The 20,716-nt window shown below is 38.6% G+C and overlaps 1 protein-coding gene across 1 annotated transcript in view; it reads left to right on the top strand.

Annotated features, from left to right (window-relative positions):
* The window catches only part of CRYBG3 (crystallin beta-gamma domain containing 3), a 1,541,789-nt gene that overhangs the window by 163,611 nt on the left and 1,357,462 nt on the right, over positions 1–20,716 (top strand). The window contains exon 2 of the mRNA XM_078657810.1: positions 476–542. Within this exon, the coding sequence (XP_078513936.1) occupies positions 476–542 (67 nt within the window). The remainder of the gene's footprint in view (positions 1–475; positions 543–20,716) is intronic.

Here is a 20,716-nt window from a genome sequence, read left to right on the forward strand (position 1 = left end):
TGACGGAGCACTGTAATTGCATTGTGTTGTTTCTAAAACCTATTTCTAGCAGACCCGATTCCTCAAAAGACTGCTAGTCTTTTGCTCATACGTTGACTGGCTCAATATCAAAACAAATTATACGTTTTACTGGAACTGATAAAGAACCCGAGCTGAACAGAGCATGGTCATGTAAGCTCAAAGTAGCTATCAAGCTATTCCTGGTTATGATCTAATGCATCTCCATGTTTAGTTTCTTTGGCAGTAGGCCTTGTGTTTTAGTTAACACATTATTACTTATCTTTTTTATTTAAATATTAAAAAAGAAAACGTATCATTGCTTATAAGTCCATCTGAGATTTTACGTTTTGATGGGGTGTACCAAAGGAAAATGGTGCTGGTTATAAATCTTTAAAATATTGTATTCTCTTTAATCTGAGAAATTGAAGTTCATCAGTTTTTAAGCATCTTCAAATTAATGTGATTTCTTTTCTAGGCAAGAAGATGAGAACACTCTTAAGTCGGAGGTTAATACGTATCAGCCTTCAGAGGATCCAATAGTGGTAGGTCCTGCCGACGTTTAAGCCTTGCATAGGTTGTCTATATTTACATCTTTTTAAAAAAAACATTTTTATTTGCATTTTAATAGAACTCAACAATACAAGCATGTCGTCAACATCGCACGTATCCCCTTCTCCCACGTTCCATCCTCCCCCACATACATGTCTATCTTGGTCCATAGCAATTTAAACCAGTGCCCAATGAGATATTGTACAGCTGTCCTTGGTATTCAGCTTCCAACGGCTCCCAAGTTGACGTGGTCACGTTCTGCAGTCCTTTCTAAATGAGCAGATCACAACCCACCATCCATCCCATGATATTCTATATTTACATCTTTATATTAAAGTGAGTAGGGGGGGGGCATTTTTTTCTTTTGCCATGTTAAAGTAATGCATGCTTTGTGTTTGTGGTGCATTTTTGTTTGGTGGGTTCCATTGTAAATGTTTGCTTCAACTTGAAACAAGTTTACAATGCTCAATCAACCACGTAGAAGGCAGGGCCTCGGTGATTCTGACGATTTCCTTAAATTTCAAGAGTTTAAAAAAATGGGTGTGTGAATTCATAATATATAATATATCACATATAATATATATATATATATATAATATCAAAAGTCACCGCCCTGCTGGGCGTGGCCACTGCGTGGCCTTGTGGTCTTTGCAGTCCCTGTTATTCCTCCAGTGAGTTTGCGAAATCACAGAGCTTTTGTCAAAAAATGTTAATCCCAAGTGGGTCTGCATTGCTCAACTCATATTATTTTTCACTCCTGTGTGGGCCTTTCCATGTTGGGCGAATTTGGATGTGATTAAAGCGGCCACGCCTGGGTCGCGGCAAAGTGCCCTGCTGTGCAAACAGACCTGCTGCGACGGCACACGCCACAGCCTAAAGGACGGGAGTTGCCAAATGGAGGTTATTACAAGAGGTGCGCTGTATGAGTTGAGCAACGCAGACCCACTTGGAATTAACATTTTTTGACAAAAGCGCTGTGATTTCGCAAACTCACTGGAGGAATAACAGGGACTGCAAAGGCCAAAAGGCCACGCGGTGGCCACGCCCAGCAGGGCGGTGAATGTTGATATAAAGTAAGTGCCTGAACATTGCTGAGTTTTCACTAGCATCCTGTCAGCCTTTGTAACCCATGATGAAGTGCTAGTCGCACAAAACGCGTTGGGTTCTGGGACAATGACATGCTGTGCTGTTTTATTCCTGCAACGCTGACACGAAACCCTCCATTAAATTAAACTGTTATTTTTCACTCCTGTGTGGGCCTTTCCATGTTGGGCGAATTTGGATGGGATATATATATGTATGTATGTATGTATGTGTATATATATATATGTATGTATGTGTGTATATATATATATATATATATATATATATATATATATATATATATATATATATATACCTACTGGCGGTCGGTCGCCAGTAGGTATATATAGTTAGGATTTTTTCTCTATGGGATTTTTGAAAATTCTATGTCGAATAACTTTGGCGTTTGAGGACGGAATTGGCTGAAATTTTCAGGAAAATGGCACATTTCGTTTCTGAGCAGCCCCTGAAAATTTGGGGGGGTTTCGTCAAGGGGGGGCGAGAAAAAAGGGGGGTCCCAAAACGTGTTTTTCCCATGCAATTTTCCATAGGGCGGTTGGCCTCACTTTTAGCTCGAACGGCTGAATGGATTTTCACGAAACTTGGCAAAATTGTAGGGACTGGTAGCCCAATGTGCCTTTGCTAGGTCTCAATATATGTGCTCCAGTGGATTTTGAGAAATTAACGTTAAAAAATATATATATCTGTAAGCGCGCTCCGGGCAGCGCCCCGGTTCGCGTACCTGACGCGTAACGGAACTTCGCGAAGCGAAGCTGATTGGCTCTCCGGTGTCTGTCAACATTCTAAACAGTCCGGAGCGGCTGCCATCTTGTCTCTCGGTAGGATCGAGAGACAAGAGGAGGCCAAAACAAAGGGGGAAATGACCATAAGGGGGCATAGTAGATCCTCCCTGACCCCCTAGGTTTGATGTGGAGGCTTTAAAAGGGCCCCGCGGGGCAAAAAACCCAAACATTTCTTTGTTTTTTTGGCGTGGGGAGCGCCCGGTACGCGCACCGGGAAACGGTCTGGGGAGCGTACTATAAGGAAAAAAGAATGATAGACTATGATATTTTGAAATATTTTATGTTTATTGATTGTTCTTTTTGTTGTTTTTTTTTTGTTTTTTTTTATTTAAGTAGCAGTATTTATGATTATTAAATATAAATTTATTTTTGTGATTGTGCACAGTATACTATAAGTCTGACTTTACATTATAATCAATTTGGTACTAGTTTATGAATTACATATAAAAATGATTAAAGACTCAAACAATTTTTTATTATTAAATATAATTTTATTTTTCTGATTCTTTTTCAAAATTTAATAGAACGTCTAACATTTGACTGTCCGATATGTCTTCTTTTTGACTGAACATAACTTCCCACATTTGACCGTCCTCATATTGAAGTAAGAAATCCACAGATTCTACACATTGTAGAAGTTCATGGTCTCGTGATTCATCCATGAATTCCAAGTCAATGGGTTCAATGATTTCCTCATTGTTCATCTCTAGGACAATTTCAAAGGAAACGTTCTGTTCTCCTTTCATTTTTGTGCTGAAATTTGCATAAAAAATAAATATATCAGTAGAGATAGGGCACTGTTGGGTTTAAGTTCAGACAGGTACTTTTCAGGTGTGAAGTAGTACTATTAAAAAGTGCCTGTGAAAAAGCCTAAGTAAATTCATAATTATACCACAGAAACCTAAATCAATCCATAATTATAATAAACAAGCCTTTCTCAATGTCTAACTCTTACAGAGGGATAGTATATAACTATCTGAAAATGTTTTCAAATTTATAAAATAACATCTTACCTTTTAAAAACAAGTTTACGCTGTCAGTGAAAATGATCTTGCAATGTAGTTCAGGAAGTAGTAGTCAAAATGGCTGTGTTTCTCTCTCTTTCTTTATATATATTCAGGTACATAACCAATCAAATGTCAGGTAAAAAAAGTAGAAAATGAAAGTAACATTTTAATTGGTTGTCAATTCCAACACTTCAGATGTGTTTTGTGAAGTAATTTACCTCAGGGTATTTAGAGAGGACTACAGGCTAAATGGCTAAATGGAATTACAATCAAATTTGTGAAAATGGTAGGGATTGGTATGTAGTATGAGCTAATCTATATTTGGTGAAAGTGTCTCCAGTGGTTTTTCTGTATATTACTTTCCCACCTTTTTTGAGCGAGCGCTTCCCGGTGCGCGCCCCGGTACGCGAACCGGCAGCGTTACGGGAGTCCTCCATTTTGTGTTTCGGTAGAATTGAGATACAAGATGGAGGGCAAATAATGTTCAGAATGGGTAGAAGGGGGCACGGTAGACGTATCCTGACCCCCTAGGTTTTCTGAGGGTGGCTGAGGAGGCCCATATGTGCGAAAAAAAACCATTTTTTTTCAAATTTTCGCGCGGTTAGCGTCCGGTGCGCGTACCGGGTAACGCTCCGGGGAGCGTACTTTGGTGAAAATTAGTGAAAAAAGTTAGAGTAAAATAATAATTGTGAGTGATCAGATGTAGGGTAGCTCTGAAAAGAGCTTTTGGGTCCTGTGGCTGATGTAGGTACCTACAAGTAGGTACCAATGCACAGTCTTAAATTGAGGATGAAAATTCTGTTCCCCTCATCTGAGAAGTGAACTCCATCTGCTCTGTAGATATCTTGCATGTAGTAACGCAAGTTATTGTTGTAGATGGAGCCCATTCCATGGTCTCTCATGTAAGCTGAAATAGACTTATTTACATGCTTCCTCGATTTCTCAATTTGTGGACAAAATTGGTTGGACCACTTCCATTTCTGTCTTTGGCATATATTTGAATATACCAAGGCAGTTTGAGGAAATAGTGCCATCAATTGCTCAAAGGTGTCCTTTAAAAGCATTTCCAGACCTACCCCAGTCAAAGTGCCCAAGTCATTTCCTCCACAGTGCACAATTAACAGGTCAGGTTTTGGCAAATGCAAAAAGGTTTTCACCAATGGTATCAATTGGTGACATCTTAATCCTCTGTGGCCAATCCAGTTGATTTCCACATTTTGTAAATTGAGGTTGTGTACATTTCTGTTATCAGCATACCTTTGAGCCCAGTGGATATAACTATGTCCAACAATCCAGACAGAAAACATGGTGAGAGGAGGTTCTGCTGCAGTCAGATGAAGTGTGGTAATGAAATGGCAGTTGAAACAGTAGGAGTATGTAATGAAAAAAACAGTGGAGTTTCTGTAGTAATTAATCAGTAGCAGTGATTGGTGGATTTTGATTGCTGAAAACAGAAAGTTAGGGTGCATGGATGAGTTCTTTGAAAGATGTAATTTGAATGGTCAAGAAAAAATCATTTTATGAAAGATTGCACTGGATACGCAGGTGTACTGAGAGTTCAGAGTTCAATTGAAACATTGTTGTGTGAACTTGCAAACATGAGAGGTCTTTCAGGAGGTGGTTGCTATGGAAAAAAGGCAGAAAGGGCAGAGGGGGGGAAGGGTGTTGATTTGAAAAAAGTGAGGGAAGAGTTTTGATTGGGTGACATGAGAGATATGTGTGATGAATTACAGCATTTCTGTGCCATTGTTGGTTGCAGCCTCTGGAGTGCATACCTTGTGCTCTGCTGAAGACAAATTGGTGTGTGTCTGAGACTGTTTTGAAACTCAAAAAGTATTTGCTAAGGTGAGAAAAGATTCATTTAATTTAAATAGAGAATAGTATGCTTTAAGGAGAAAATTATGAAGAAAGTTGTGTATTTAAAATGTTGCTTTGTGTCAAGTGTTTTACAAATAGATTTTGTTTCTTTGAGTTACATAGCCATGTTACATAGGCATGTTAAAAGTGACGCATAAATGGTGCAAGGGCCTTAAAAAAACGCTTTCATGTGTCTTAGGGCATTTTAAGTCACTTCCCCATGAATGTAGGTATATAATTGCTTTACATGATGTGTTTAAAAACGTTTTTTGAAATCAATTAGGTTTCTTGATATGTACTGCTAGAGTTTCATAGGTTACTTGGGGCATATTTACATGGCCTTTGAGTCTCTCTGATGTTATTTTTCCCATTTTAATTTAAGACATTTCCCCGTGGTGGAAGGTCCTTGTAAATACGCCCCCATGTGTGCTTGGCAAATTTAGATTTTGATTCTTTGAGTTACATAGCCATGTTAAAAGTGACGCAAAAATGGTGCAAGGGCCTTAAAAAAACGCTTTCATGTGTCTTAGAGCATTTTAAGTCACTTACCCATGAATGTAGGTATATAATTGCTTTACATGATGTGTTTAAAAACGTTTTTTGAAATCAATTAGGTTTCTTGATATGTAATGCTAGAGTTTCATAGGTTGCTTGGGGCATATTTACAAGGCCTTTGAGTCCCTTTGATGTTATTTTTCCCATTTTAATTTAAGACATTTCCCCGTGGTGCAAGGTCCTTGTAAATACGCTCCCATGTGTGCTTGGCAAATTTAGATTTTGATTCTTTGAGTTACATAGCCATGTTCCATACAGTGCTCACCTTCTGCGTAGTCTTTGATATGCTAGACTCCATCTGCACAATGAGATATCTAAGCAAAGGAAACACAGGTGATGTGATTGTGAAATGAGCAAAAGAAATTCCACATTTTTCAATTACATCACCTGTGTTTTCTAACAATACGAATCACATTGTGCAGATGAGGTTTAGGCCTGTCCAGGGACACAGAAGAGGTCTGCCTTTGTTCAAGAGTGCAGTGGACATGACTCACTTCATTGGTAGGCCTGCACATGTATTATCTCCTCTGTACTCTTCAATAAGCCTAAATTTCATCTGCAACCCTGAGTAGGCCTCACCTCAAACAAATCTCTGGATAGGCCTTACCTTATCGTCATCCTGAATCAATCATTTAAAATGTTAGGGGCAGATTTATGATGGCTGTGCGCCTCTTTTGCGCCGCTGTTGCGTCACTTTTGTGATGCAGCAGTGATGCAAAAGATGCACCATGTTGCAAGATAGGCCTCACTTCATCTCCAACAAGATACTGTCAGTTTAAACTGTAGACATTTAGGACTGTGTAGGGGGCATGGAGAAGCTGAATCTTCTGTAAATGTCAAAATTTTTGTATACAGTGCTCAACTTCTGTGTACTCTTTGATATGCTAGACTCCATCTGCACTATGAGATACCTAAGCAAAGGAAACACAGGTGATGTGATTGTGAAATGAGGAAAAGAAATTCCAAATTTTTCAATTACATCACCTGTGTTTCCTAACTTTACGAATCACATTGTGCAGATGAGGTTTAGGCCTGTCCACGGACACAGAAGAGGTCTGGCCTTTGTTCAAGAGTGAAGTGGACATGACTCACTTCATTGGTAGGCCTGCACATGTATTATCTCCTCTGTACTCTTCAACAAGCCTAAATTTCATCTGCAACCCTGAGTAGGCCTCACCTTAAACAAACCTCTGGATAGGCCACACCTTATCGTCATCCTGAATCAATCATTTAAAATGTTAGGGACAGATTTATGATAGCCGTGTGCCTCTTTTGCGCCACTGTGCGTCACTTTTGTGACGCAGCGGCGGTGCAAAAGATTTGCTATGTTGCGACATATTTACAACTTGATGCATCTAGGCAGATGTGTCATGCTGTAAAGTCCTGTGCCACAGGAAACCTGCGTCAGGTTTCATGTGAGCGTTTTGTTGTAGGGTGGCCAGTCATTTGCATGAAAGCCCTGTAAAACTAACGCAGTAAAATTAAGAAGATTTCACTGAGTCACATTTATGGCATTGCTGAATCAAATCCTGACGCCTGTTTGAAACAGCATCGCTGGACATGGTTAAATAATATCTGCAAAATGTTACTCTTGTTAAACAATTTTACAATTATAGTATCTGAGATTTGTCTCTTACTCTGCAACATCTCATTGTTGTTCTCTTTCTTTAAAGATAACGACAACATCAAGCATGAGTGATAATGAGCAATCTGTTGATCTCAATATTATCATTGAAATTGTGATTGAAACATCAGTGGAAGTAGATCCCTTGGATGATTTAAATCCTGAGGATGATGAAGAACATGATGAGGATGCCGATTTGTCAGAATTGTATGACATAGGGTGGGAAGCTGACCTGCTTGAGCCTATGGAACTATAAACATTTATTTTTAAAAGTTACTGGAAATGAAAAGTAAACATGTAAACCGTTTCATTTAAAATTAAACACAACTTCAAAAACAGCTTGTGTGTAGTGTCTTTAATAAAATAGTCAAATATGCTCATAAAATTAGTTCAGATTCACATATAAAAGAGCACAGGTCAAATGTAGAAGCATTCCATTTCTTTGCTACTATTTGTGACTACTAAATTTGCCAATGCACTAAAAATTATTGTATGTAAAAATTACAAGTAGTGTGTTAAATTTTTGACGACTGTTATTGATTTACTGTTTGGTAATAGTGGTTAATAACATTTTTAATTATATTTTACCACAGATTCAACTGCAGATCATTTCAAAAGTACATAATGCCATCTAAAGAACGAAACCGAAAGGCTACAAAACGTCAAAGACAGCAGCTTACTAAATGCTTGCAGCAGTCCTCTACAATAAAAACTCGTCAAGTCACCAAGAAAGCTCCGGGTAAGACAACAAAATCATTCCTAAGAAACATTTGTAGAAAAAAAAGTAGTACTACAGAAAATGTTTTAGTCCAGAAAAAGAGAACCAATTTAAACGGAAAGGAAAGGCCAATCAAAAATGTTACTGCTAGAGCAGGAGATAACTCTGTGCATGGTAGTAGAAGGAAAAATCAGTTTAGGGACATTCGTAGACGAATGTTCCGCAAGAGGATAATTGGCAATTTGTTAAAAAATATTAAGAAAGGTCAACAGAAAGTGGTTTTTTATAAGAGAAAATAAAAAGTTGAGAAAATTATTGATCAGGCATTTGAAATTAAGCGAAAGTTATTTATTTTGATAATCAATAGAATTAGGAAGCTAAACAAGGCAATTTATGATTTCAAAAGAAATAGTAGATGGAAGAGAACAGTTAATCGTACTAATTTTTGTGAAGCTTTTTCAGGAGAATGGATGCACAGTTCAAGTTGTGAGGCATTTTTTAATGAGGAGAGTTATTTCCAGGATAATGATTTGGTGCATGCAGTTGACACCAGTGGTCGAGCTTATGAGGTGAAAGATGGTTGTCCAGTTGAAAAAGAAAAACTTGTGACAACAGAGACAGAAGAGGTGTTAGGTAATGAGGTTTTAGGAAGACGTCCTAAGGGACCAGTGTATATCTGGAAGTGTAGTAGTATTTGCAGTGTGCGACAGGATTCCATCAATTTGCTTTGTGATTTTGTACGGACATTTAGAAAACTTTAAAACAGAAAATGAAGTTGTTGCAAGAATTAGATCCTTGCAGAGTGAGAGAAGTGACAGGTTTGCATGGTCATTCACTGGCTTGTCTTTCCAGGAGAGTATGCCAGAGTGTTTTTCATCATTTCAGGATGCTAGCAGTGCATCATAATAAAGTGAGGAAATTAGTTAGAATGTTGTATTATGCTAAGAGTCCAGCAATTATGCTTAAACAATTATGCACTGCTCTTTTGCATGGTTCTGAAGTAGATGTGAAGAATATTTGTGAAGAAATTGAGTTTTGTTACTTTGCAAGTAAAGAGGAGAATGTTGAAATTGACCCAGAAGAAGAAGGTAATGTGGAAGATAGTGTACAGGTTTCCATTACAGATAATTTTCAGAAAGAAATTGCCACGTTTCAGGTGAAATCAAGTGAGAGGCCTAATTTTACTTGTGTGTGTTGTCGACACACTTATTATAAGAATCAGACTAAGTTAGTGGATTTATATGCGAAAAGTGAAAGTGAAAATAATAGTGAATGGAAGGATTTTGCAACATACTTGATGGTAGAAAATTGTTTTGATTTGGGATTGGATCAACGTGTGTGTACTTATTGTTGTAACAAATTAAATCAAAACCGGATGCCTGCTAGAGCGGTTCATAATAATCTGGAATTGGTTGAGATTCCTTCTGAATTGAAGGATTTAAATACTTATAAATCTATTTTGATTCAAAGTATCCATCCCTTTCAGGCTATTGTACGAATGGAGCCAAAGACAGGGAAATTGCCTCCATCAGATTTACAGAGAGGATTAAAGGGAAGAGTTGTTTATTTGCCTCTAGATTTGAAGAAAAACATTAATACAATTGGAGTAGAGAAAGTGGAAGAGGAACCTCTGGTTATATTAGTTAATGGGGTTCCGACAAAGAGTAAGAAAATCTGGCAAGATTTAGTGGATGTTAGGAAAGTCAAAAAGGCAACATTGTATTTGAAGAAAAACAATAAGTACTACAAGAATGTATATGTTGCAGAAGAGGAAGTAAGTGAAGAAGAGGATAGCGATTTGTGTGCTGGTCAAATTGAGAAAGTAGAAGCCTCTAAAAATGAAGAAATATATGAACATTAAAGTGTTCATCCTTTGCATTCCAAGGAAGTCATGGGGAATGCTATTGAGTTGTTTCAAATGAAACAAGCCAAAGGAAGTCCCATTAGTGTTTGGGAGGAAAGTTTGGAAGCTCGGTGTTTCCCACAGCTATTTCCAACAGGTCAAGGAGGAAGATATGATGAGCGACCTGATCAAATTCCTGCTTCTGAATACCGGACTTTACGATTGTATGCAGAAGATCCTAGGTTTCGTCAATGCATTCCCTATTTGTTTCATCTACTGTTTGAAAGCGATCTGTCTGGACTGTCATATGCAGTGAACCACATCTTGAAGAGTGGTGTACAGATGCAAAATATCTCGGCAAGTGACTTTATGGATAAAGTCAATGTGCAAGACAGTATTTTGGATTCTCACCTGATTAATCTCATGGCGTGTCAGCGTGGTACTAATGAGTACTGGTACCGTCGTCATGGTGATTTAAAATGTATGCTGAGGAACTTAGGAACTCCCACATGGTTCCTCACTCTCAGCTGTGCCGAGTATGGCTGGGAAGATTTACTTGAATTTCTACGAGAGGCAAATGGAAACATTGAAAATATCGAATTCAAGACACCCGGAGAAGTGTGCTCCTTGGATCCAGTGAATGTATGCAGGTACTTCAATCATAGATTTGAAGCTATGATGTCTTTCATCATGAACAAGAAAAATCCACCTCTTGGAGAGGTGTTGGATTTCTTCTGGAGAAAGGAGTACCAAGCAAGAGGTGCTCCTCATATACATATGCTGCTGTGGATCAAAGATACACCCAATTTTGGAACAGATCCGGATGACTTAGTGATGAGTTTCATAGAACAGTATTCTACATGTGCTGTTCCAAAGGCAAAGGAAGACAAAAGCCTAAGAGAACAAGTTTTACGCTTCCAAAGCCATCGTTGTGGAAAGTACTGTCGTCGTAAATTCAGAAACAAGGACAAGTTCTACACAAAATGTCGTTTCGCCATTCCACGACCGGTGATTTCTAAAGGAAGAGTGAACAGTTTGATGTCTTCACTGCGACATAATGTGATGAAGAAATCACCCAAAAATACATACAATTTGAAAAGGAACGAAGAGTCCAAGTACATCAACGACTACAACCCAGTGATTTTGTCCATGTGGAATGCTAACATGGATATACAGTTTGTGGCTGATAACTGTATGGCTGTGGCTCGGTATGTGACATCTTACATCACCAAAAAAGAAAAGACAGAATTGAAGGATATGTGGGAGGACATTTCCCATGAAAAGAGCCTCAGTAAGAATGTGTACAGTTTCAGTCTGAAGATGTTGTCGCATCGAGAAATCGGAGCTTACGAATGTTCTGACCGGTTGTCTTCAGCAAGTCTCTATGCCAAATCCAGGAGTATCATTTGGGCGAGTCTTGGTCTTGCTGCAATGCGTAATCGAGTTCTGAAACCTGTACGGGAAATTGAGTATTTGGCGGAAAAGGAGCCAAACAGTACAGATATTTTGAAGACCAACATGTTGGATACATATTATCCAAATAGAAGCAGTCACCTCGAGAATGTTTGTCTGTATGAGGTTCTACAAAATTACATATTCAAGAGGAACATCAAAGAAGATATTGATAAAGGAGTGTATGCTGTAATTGGAAGTGAGGGATGTCTGGTGAAGCAAAGAAAATGCCACTTGGTAAACCATCGAAAATTGAGTGGCGAATCTCCTGAAAGAAAAGAGTCTTTCTATTTAGCACTTTTGCAACTTTTCAAGCCTTGGCGTGCAGAAGAGGAACTGCTTGGAGATTTCCTCTGTTACGAAGACTCTTTCAATGCCGCCAAGGAGACCATAGAATGTCCTGTTTTTCCCAAATATCTAGAAATGTTGAATGCGGAAATCGAGCAGGAAGCAACGATTGCAGCCGAGATTGCTAGAGACAGTTCTCAGGACCTGTTATCGAAAATGAAGCTGCCACTGCCATGATTGAAGTGGAAAGAGCCATGGCACATGCTCAGGAGGATGCGGTTAACTTAGAAGACTTGGAAAGACAACTCAACGTTGAGCAGAGGAAAATATATGACGAAGTTACCAACCAAATAGATCATGGATTAAGTCATGAGAAGAAAGAGTGCTCATGTACGTCGTTGAAGCCTGTCCGACTGTACGTGAGTGGAGAAGCGGGAACTGGAAAAAGTTTCCTCATTAAAGCAATTTCATGTTATTTGCAGAAAAGGACTGAGTCATCGCTGTCTTGTGTTGTCACCGCTCCAACTGGACTGGCAGCACATAACATTAAAGGTATTACTTTGCATCGTCTACTGATGCTGCCAGTGGAGCATGATAACAAATTACAATACCACAAGTTATCTGGAGATGCTTGTTGTGAAGTTTCAAGAGTCTTGAGGAAAATAAAACTTCTTATCATTGACGAAGTAAGCATGGTTTCCAATGTCATGCTTGCCTTTGTGCATTTGAGAATGCAAGAAGTTCTCAAAACAGAGTATGATGTGTTATTTGGTGGCAAACACATCATTGTGGAGTAGTGTGGCTCACTGGTTAGAGGCAGCAGACCCGAGAGCAGAAGTCGGCCTGGGACCAGGGTTCGATTCCCGACGCGGCAGGGTCGTGGACCTTGGTCAGCGGACTCGATAATTCTCGCTTCGGTGCTTACTCTAATCAGGGATCACACTCGGCAACTCTGGGCATTAGCTTGCCTAATCTCCACAACGGCCCCACCAATTCCGGGGATGCCTGGCTCCACCTTGGGGACTCCCAGCAGGGACCATCCCACAGGGAAAGCCAGGACGGGTTCCCCAGAGTTATACAGCGCCGGGACGCCCCGTTGCTGGGGCAGCTGTGCGCTTTACAAGTATACTACATTTACATTTACATATACATTGTTTTCGGTGATCTTCTGCAGCTGACACCAGTGAAAGGACAACCTGTGTTCAAAATGCTCACGCATGAAGATACCAGGAAGTGCCTAGGGAGTATTGGCAACGTCAATATATGGTTAAACTTCAATTATGCTGAACTGCGTGAAAATATGCGTCAAGCGAAGGATGAAGATTATAAGAATATTCTACAAGATGTTAGAATCGGAAAAGTGACCGAGCATGGGAAAGAAGCTTTACATGCACGATTACTGTCAAATTTGTATCCAGAAGAAGACGTTGTGCCTGAGAATATTTTTCAGAAAATTACTAAGAAGAAATCTGGAATATGTTTGATGCCAACTCTTGCAGAATGTGCCATCTTCAACAACAAAATGTTGCATTTAGAAAACCAAGAGACTGTGAAACTGGAAGCTATTGACAGAGTAGAGCATATGGGAGCAACAATTATTTTGTCTGAGAATTTGAAATCAAAATTGGATTCATTAGAGAAGACTATATCTAAAACTGCTGGTTTTGAAAAGACTCTGAATGTGTGCTTAAATTGCCGTATCATTTTAAGAAGGAATTTACATGTTGAAAGAGGACTGGTAAATGGATCAATGGGTAATGTTGTTGATTTTGAGAAATACAGAAATAGAGATGGAATTGAATTTTTAAAAATTAAATTTGATGGCATTGAGGAAGTACAGCTAATTGGTCGTTGCTCTGCTAGGTTTTTGCTTGTAAAAGACTTATATGTTCGCCGTAAGCAGTTTCCTGTTTGCTTGGCATATGCGGTGACAATCCATAAATTGCAAGGTTTAAGTGTAGACAATGCATTGGTGAATATTGGCAGTTCTGTGTTCAAGGAGGGTATGGCATATGTGGCATTGTCACGAGTCAGAACTTTATCGGGATTGTACTTGATTGAGTGTGATGTCACCAACATTTGTGCGGATCTAGATTGTGTTAAGGAATACAATAGGTTAAGAAGAGAGTATGCGCCACATTTGCCTCAATATCCTTTGTTTGAGAAACGTGTGGTAGGCCGGAAACGAAGAAATGTGACCAATAGTAGAGAGGTTGTAGCAAAAAGACGAAAAGTCGATGAACCAGAAATTATAAGCAGAAAGAAAAAGGATTTTGTTGAAGATGTTGTTGGTTTTCAATTTGAAAACAGTTCTGGTGTCAACTGCTATGCTAATGTAGTGGTTAATGTTTTGTTTTCTCTAGAAAATTTAAAAGAAGAGATTGTGGTCAATTCGGATCAAAGATTTTGCAGTTTGTTGAATTCTGTGTTAGAGAAATGTAGCACTGATAGAACAAAAATAGAAAGTGTGTCTGAAATTCGAAATCTGTTAGACAGATGTTCAGGCCAAACACAATTCTCTCAAAATATTCAGCAAGATTGTCAGGAGTTTTTAATGTATATGCTTGATGTATTGCAAGATGAAGGTGTAGATGTAGATCACCTGTTTGGCCTTTCTTATCAATGGCAGCATGACTGCGAGAACTGTAGGGTATCAAGTACTACTAGTGTAGACTCCGAAAAATTTATATATTTAACTTTGCCAGACAGTAAATCAGTGTCCTTTAATAAGCTAGTAAAAGCAGCCGATCACAACATGGAGTGTAGCCAATGTAAGTCTGAAATGTTGTCCACATTATTTATACGAACATATGGCCAGTATGTCATTTTAATGTTCCAACGATGTAGGCCTGATGGAACAAAATTGACAACTTTAATTAAAAATTTTGCGGCTTCGCAGTTGTCAATATCAGGAAGGACTTTTGTAACTGCAGCAATTATATATCATGACGGTCCTTCAACAACATCAGGACATTACACAGCTTATTTGAAGTCTAGAAACGGCTGGTCATTCTGCAATGATTCTGTTTTAACTTTAAAAACAAAAATTGCCTTTTGACCTTAAAAATTCTTACCTGGTGTTTTTACAACCAAAATTTTAGGGAAAGAATCTCGGGATTTGCTCTGAGGAATTTCAAGAGGTTCTAATGGCTCCTACACTATTTGGCCTTGAGGATAAGTGTAGTACAGAGTCAAAAGTTATTTTTCAGTTTTAAGTAGTTCCTGAAAAAAAAGGTTTTCTTACAGAAAGTGGTGGGCACGGATTAGTTAAAGGACAACAGAGTATTTCCCAAAGCAAACGGTGTTCTTACCATAACACTTGACGTCATGGAAAAATAACTGCACTTTGAATGAGTTCAGAAAAACTGTTTCTTTTAATAAGCTAATTCAAGCAGCCAATCAAAACATGGAGTAGAGGTAATGTAAGTCTGCAATGCTGTCAACATATTTTGAACAAACTTTTGGTTATAATGTCATTTGAAAATTCCAACTATATAAACCTGATGAAAATAAGTTTACAACTTTAATTTCAAATGTTGTGGCTACACAGTCGTTGATTTTAGAAAAAAAATTCTAACTGCAGCTATTATATGACATGATGGTCCTTTGACAACATCCACTTATTACACATCTTATTAAAAATATTCTTACTTTCTGTTTTCAGAAGAAAGAATTTAGGGTAGGTAACTGGCCTATAATGATTCTAGGAGTTGATATAATTTTATGTACTGTTTTAAATTGCTTTGTGATTAAAAGTGATGTAGAGAATTAAATAATTGTAGTAGTCATAGAGGTAGTGCAAGTCTGCTTCATAGTAAGCAGTATCAGTGTCATAGGAAATGTGGAACATGAGTGAGCAAGAAGGGTGAGATATTACTAGTACAGGATTGTGAAAGTGATCTTGAACGTTTTCTTTCTGAAAGTTGCGGAAAAAGAAAATGACGGGATTTGCTTAGAAGAATTCCAAGAGTTATAAATGGCTCTTACACGATTTGGCCTTGTGGAAAAGTGTGGTAGAGAGCGAGAAGTCATTTATTGTATGTAACATATTTGTCAAAACGATGCAGCTTTTCTTTCAGAAAGTGGCGGGCTGAAAATAATAACAGCACAACAGAGTGTAAGCTGTTCATAGGATATCCTTCGACGTCATGGAAAGTAAGTTAATTTTAAGGAGTTCTGATTTTTGATTGGTTATGTTATATGGGTTTTTTAAACACAATCATTTTGATTGTGTTTTTTTTTCCCCGCTGTTATATGATGAATACCTTCAAGTCACTGTTTTTAGTGAAATTTGATATATTCTGAGAACAGCAAAAATAAACGATTTAACATGTATAATTAATTCTGTACTTTTTGTATTTATGATATACATTTAGAACTGTGTAGGAGGCATGGAGAAGCTGAGGCTTCTGTAAGTTTCAAAGTTGTTGCATACAGTGCTCACCTTCTGCGTAGTCTTTCATATGATAGACTACATCTGCACAATGAGATACCTAAGCAAAGGAAACACAGGTGATGTGATTGTGGAATGAGCAAAAAAAATTGCACGTTTTTCAATTACATTACCTGTGTTTCCTAACATTACGCATCACATTGTGTAGATGAGGTTTAGGCCTGTTCCAGGAGACAGAGGAGGTCTGACGTTTGTTCAAGAGTGCAGTGGACATGACTCACTTCGTTGGTAGGCCTGCACATGTATTATCTCCTCTGTACTCTTCAACAAGCCTAAATTTCATCTGCAACCCTGAGTAGGACTCACCTGAAACAAATCTGTGGATAGGCCACACCTTATCAGCATCTAGAAACAATCATTTAAAATGTTAAGGTCAGATTTATGATGGCCGTGCGCCTCTTTTGCGCCGCTGTTCCGTCACTTTTGTGACGCAGCAGCAGTGCAAAAGATGCACCATGTTGCAAGATAGGCCTCACTTCATCTCCAACAAGATACCGTCAGTTTAAAATGTATATAATTAGGACTGTGTAGGGGGCATGGAGAAGCTGAGGCTTCAGTAAGTGTCAAAGTTGTTGCATGCAGTGCTGAACTTCTGCGTACTCTTTCATATGCTGGACTACATCTGCACAATGAGATACCTAAGCAAAGGAAACACAAGTGATGTGATTGTGAAATGAGCAAAAGAAATTGCACGTTTTTCAATTACATCACCTGTGTTTCCTAACATTACGAATCACATTGTGCAGATCAGGTTTAGGCCTGTCCAAGAAGACAGAGGAGGTCTGGCCTTTGTTAAAGAGTGCAGTGGACATGACTCGCTTCATTGGTAGGCATGGACATGTATTATCTCCTCTGTACTCTTCAACAAGTCTAAATTTCATCTGTAACCCTGAGTAGGCCTCACCTCAAACAAACCCCTGGATAGGCCACACCTTATCGGCATCCTGAATCAATCATTTAAAATGTTAGGGGCAGATTTATGATGGCCGTGCGCCTCTTTTGTGCCGCTGTTGCATCACTTATGTGATGCAGCAGTGATGCAAAAGATGCACCATGTTGCAAGATAGGCCTCACTTCATCTGCAACAAGATACTGTTAGTTTAAAATGTATATATTTAGGACTGTGTAGGGGGCATGGAGAAGCAGAGGCTTCTGTAAGTGTCAAAGTTGTTGAAAAACTGTTTGTCCTTCAATCTTTTCCCTTGTCTTTTCTAATTTTTAAATACATGTTTTAATATTTTTCAAATTTTTGTTCTTTCTTTCACAGATTGAAAGTATAAAAATAACAAGTGACTAAGTTAACGACAATTATAAGGTAAATGTTTTGTACTCTTCATTACATTTCTATCACATTTAACTTCTATTAGTTCCACTGCTTCATTTCTTTAACCCTCAGTTTCCTGCCTACTTCTCTCATTCCTTTCTCTATTACTTACTTACTCTACTCCTTCCACTCCTTTTCTCAGTCCCTCTGTTCTCATAGTTCCTCACTCCTGTTCACTCACTCCGTCTCTATTACTCTCACTGTCTCTGACTGATCACTCTTTCACTAATAGTTCATTATGCTTTCTCCCTGTAGTTCAAGCACACTAAGGGGCATATTATCAACACAGGCAATAAAATTATCGCTGCTTTTATCGGCAGAAAACTGCCGCAAAAGCGGCTTTAGCGGCAGTTTTCTGCCGCAAAAGCGGCTTTAGCGGCAGATTTCTGCCGATAAAAGCAGTGATTAGCGGCAGAAAACTGCCGCAAAAGCGGCTTTAGCGGCAGTTTTCTGCCGCAAAAGCGGTTTTAGCGGCAGATTTCTGCCGATAAAAGCAGCGATAATTTTATCACCTATGTTGATAATATGCCCCTATGTTATTTACATTTCTTTGCTGTTTCAATCATTCCTTTTCTGTTACTTCTTCTTTTCTGCTTTCTGTTTTTTCTCTCTGTTATTCCACATGTTTTAATCTTATTTTGAACATTCACTCACATTCTCTAAGAAACTCTTGTTTATTATTCTTCTACTCTCCTTTTTTTCTTTCACTTCCTTATCTATTTTGTTTTTCACTATTATACCCTCTTCCATCTTTTCTTCGGTAAATCGATCTATTAAACAGTATCTCTGTGTTACTCACTATAGCTGTCTTTCTTTTAACATTACTCTCTGTTTCCTTCCCTTATACTTACTCTTCTTTTTAAAAAAAAATAATAATTTTGTTTCGCTTCTGGTTCGCGTACCGGCGAGCGAACCGGGAAGCAAACCAAAAGAAATAGAGGTTGCCAGAGTGCTAAGCATTTCAGCAATTTTTTTATAAAGGGGAGGTAGTTTTGAAAATAACTTTTTTTTAAATTATTTTTGTTGTTTTATATTTTTGTATTATTTTTCTGAACCTTTTTTTACTTTTTTTGTATTTTTTGAACGGTTTTATATTTTTTTTGTTTTTTTGGGGGGGGGAAACGAAAACGATTCATTGTAAAGGGCTCAACAGGAGCAAGAAAAAAAAAAAGATAATTTATTCTCTGGGGCGTTTTCGACAATCATGATTATCAATTGCTAAGTTGATTAAATTGATGCTACTTTCTCTGTAGCAAATCAACTGACCGCAACGCACGCACACTTGTTTGATTGTCCCGAACCTCATCTGTATATTTGGGACCATGTCCCTCGCCTCTGGTCCCGTCACTTCCTCCACATTTGATCTTCGGGCCACAGGAGGGGGGTTGTCCTGCATGTCACGTAGCTGCGCAGCACTGTAGTTGATAGGGTGCCACCTCTCCATATGGCGATGCATCGTATAATTGCCATAACTGTATTTTTTATTTGTCCCTCTGGACAGATCTTTCTTGCATATAAGGCAAGTTACATATCGGGCATTCACTTTTTTGTTTTTTTGAGGATTATCTGAGGAGGTGGTCCTCTCTTCCTAGGAGGTGGTGGTGGTGGTGGGGGTGCACCAGCTGAAGCTACAACACTTGCCATTGCTAAGTGATGAAAAAAGGTCTTCCTCTCACAAAGATGAAAGTCAGAGTGAGGAAACAAGGAGGGGTTTTCATCATTTGGGAAAAAAAATAGTTCTGAACCAATGAAAAGTGTTATTTTTAGGTCACATGACCTAGCCTTACATCATTAGGAAACCAAAAGTGAAATGAACCAATGAAAAGTGTTATTAACAAGTCACATGACCTGTTATGCTTACGTTACGCGCTCCGCGCCGCGTCCCGGATCGCTTCCGGGAAGCTGCGCTTCGCGCCTCGCTTCGCGTACCGGAGCACTTCCGGGTGCGCTAACGCGACGCGTCATATGACGCATTACGCGACAACGCGATACGTCGTTGTTTCCTAACGTGGCAGTTGCGCAAACGGAACGTTTACCGGTTCGCGGACCGGGTCGCGGCAAGAAATTGAGCTAACGGGAAGCTACCCGGTTCGCGGACCGGGAGCGAAACAAAAAAATATATAAAAAAAAAATACATAAAAAAATAGTATTAAAAACATATAAAATTATTTTCGATTTAAAGAAGAATACATTTTAAAGCTTTTGATATTTGCTATTAAAAAACCATTGAAATTCACTGAAAAAACCATAGGTTATAGACCATATATAGTTAGGAATTAGCATTTACAAAACCTTGAAAATTCACTGAAAAAACCATAGGTTATAGACCATATATAGTTAGGAATTAGCATTTACAAAACCTTATTTTACTCACACAAAACCATTGAAATTCCATATATAGTTAGTTGCACTAACTATATATCGCGCACCCGCAATCCACTGCTGATGATGTCACATATTACATCATTCATGACATGGTCAGTAACATCACTGATGACATCACTGATGACATCACTGATGACATCTCAAATGACATCACTGATGACATCACTGATGACATCTCAAATGACATCACTGATGACATCACTGATGACAACATCCAGTGACTGTATGTTTCTGTAAAGTTAAAATATGTCTTACATATTGAAGAATGAGTGGATTTATAAGTGTCTGGATGAAGGATTTAGTAGGTGCATGACTGACTGTATGAGTGAGTGATTAAATGTGTCTCACTGAGTGCATGGGTTAGTGACTAAACTGTCTTAATTTGTGCATCATTATATCTTTTGTTCTGTAAACTGCTGTATGTGTTGATCAGTAGCTATATGAGTAACTATATGGGTTATTGATTGGCTGCCCATGTATTTGTATGGGAGACTGAGTGTGTGTGTGGGTGTCTGGGAGGTGTATGACTCTGTGCATAGATGTGTGAGCAGTTGATTCACTACATGTATGGGTTCAAAAGTGCATGTGGAAACAGCTGTATGGGCGATTGACTGTGTGCATGAGTGTATTGGTGAGTGAATGGATATCTCAGTGCTACATGTCAAAGTAAGTACATATGTAAAACACAGTACATGTGAGAGTTGACATATATAAATAACTGTGCATAAGAGCCAGTGAATGAGTGAGTGGCTGTATGGATCATTGTGAACTTGTA

The sequence above is a fragment of the Lissotriton helveticus genome, chromosome 8 (genome assembly GCF_964261635.1).
Source record: "Lissotriton helveticus chromosome 8, aLisHel1.1, whole genome shotgun sequence".
In the NCBI taxonomy this organism is placed as follows: Eukaryota; Metazoa; Chordata; class Amphibia; order Caudata; family Salamandridae; genus Lissotriton; species Lissotriton helveticus.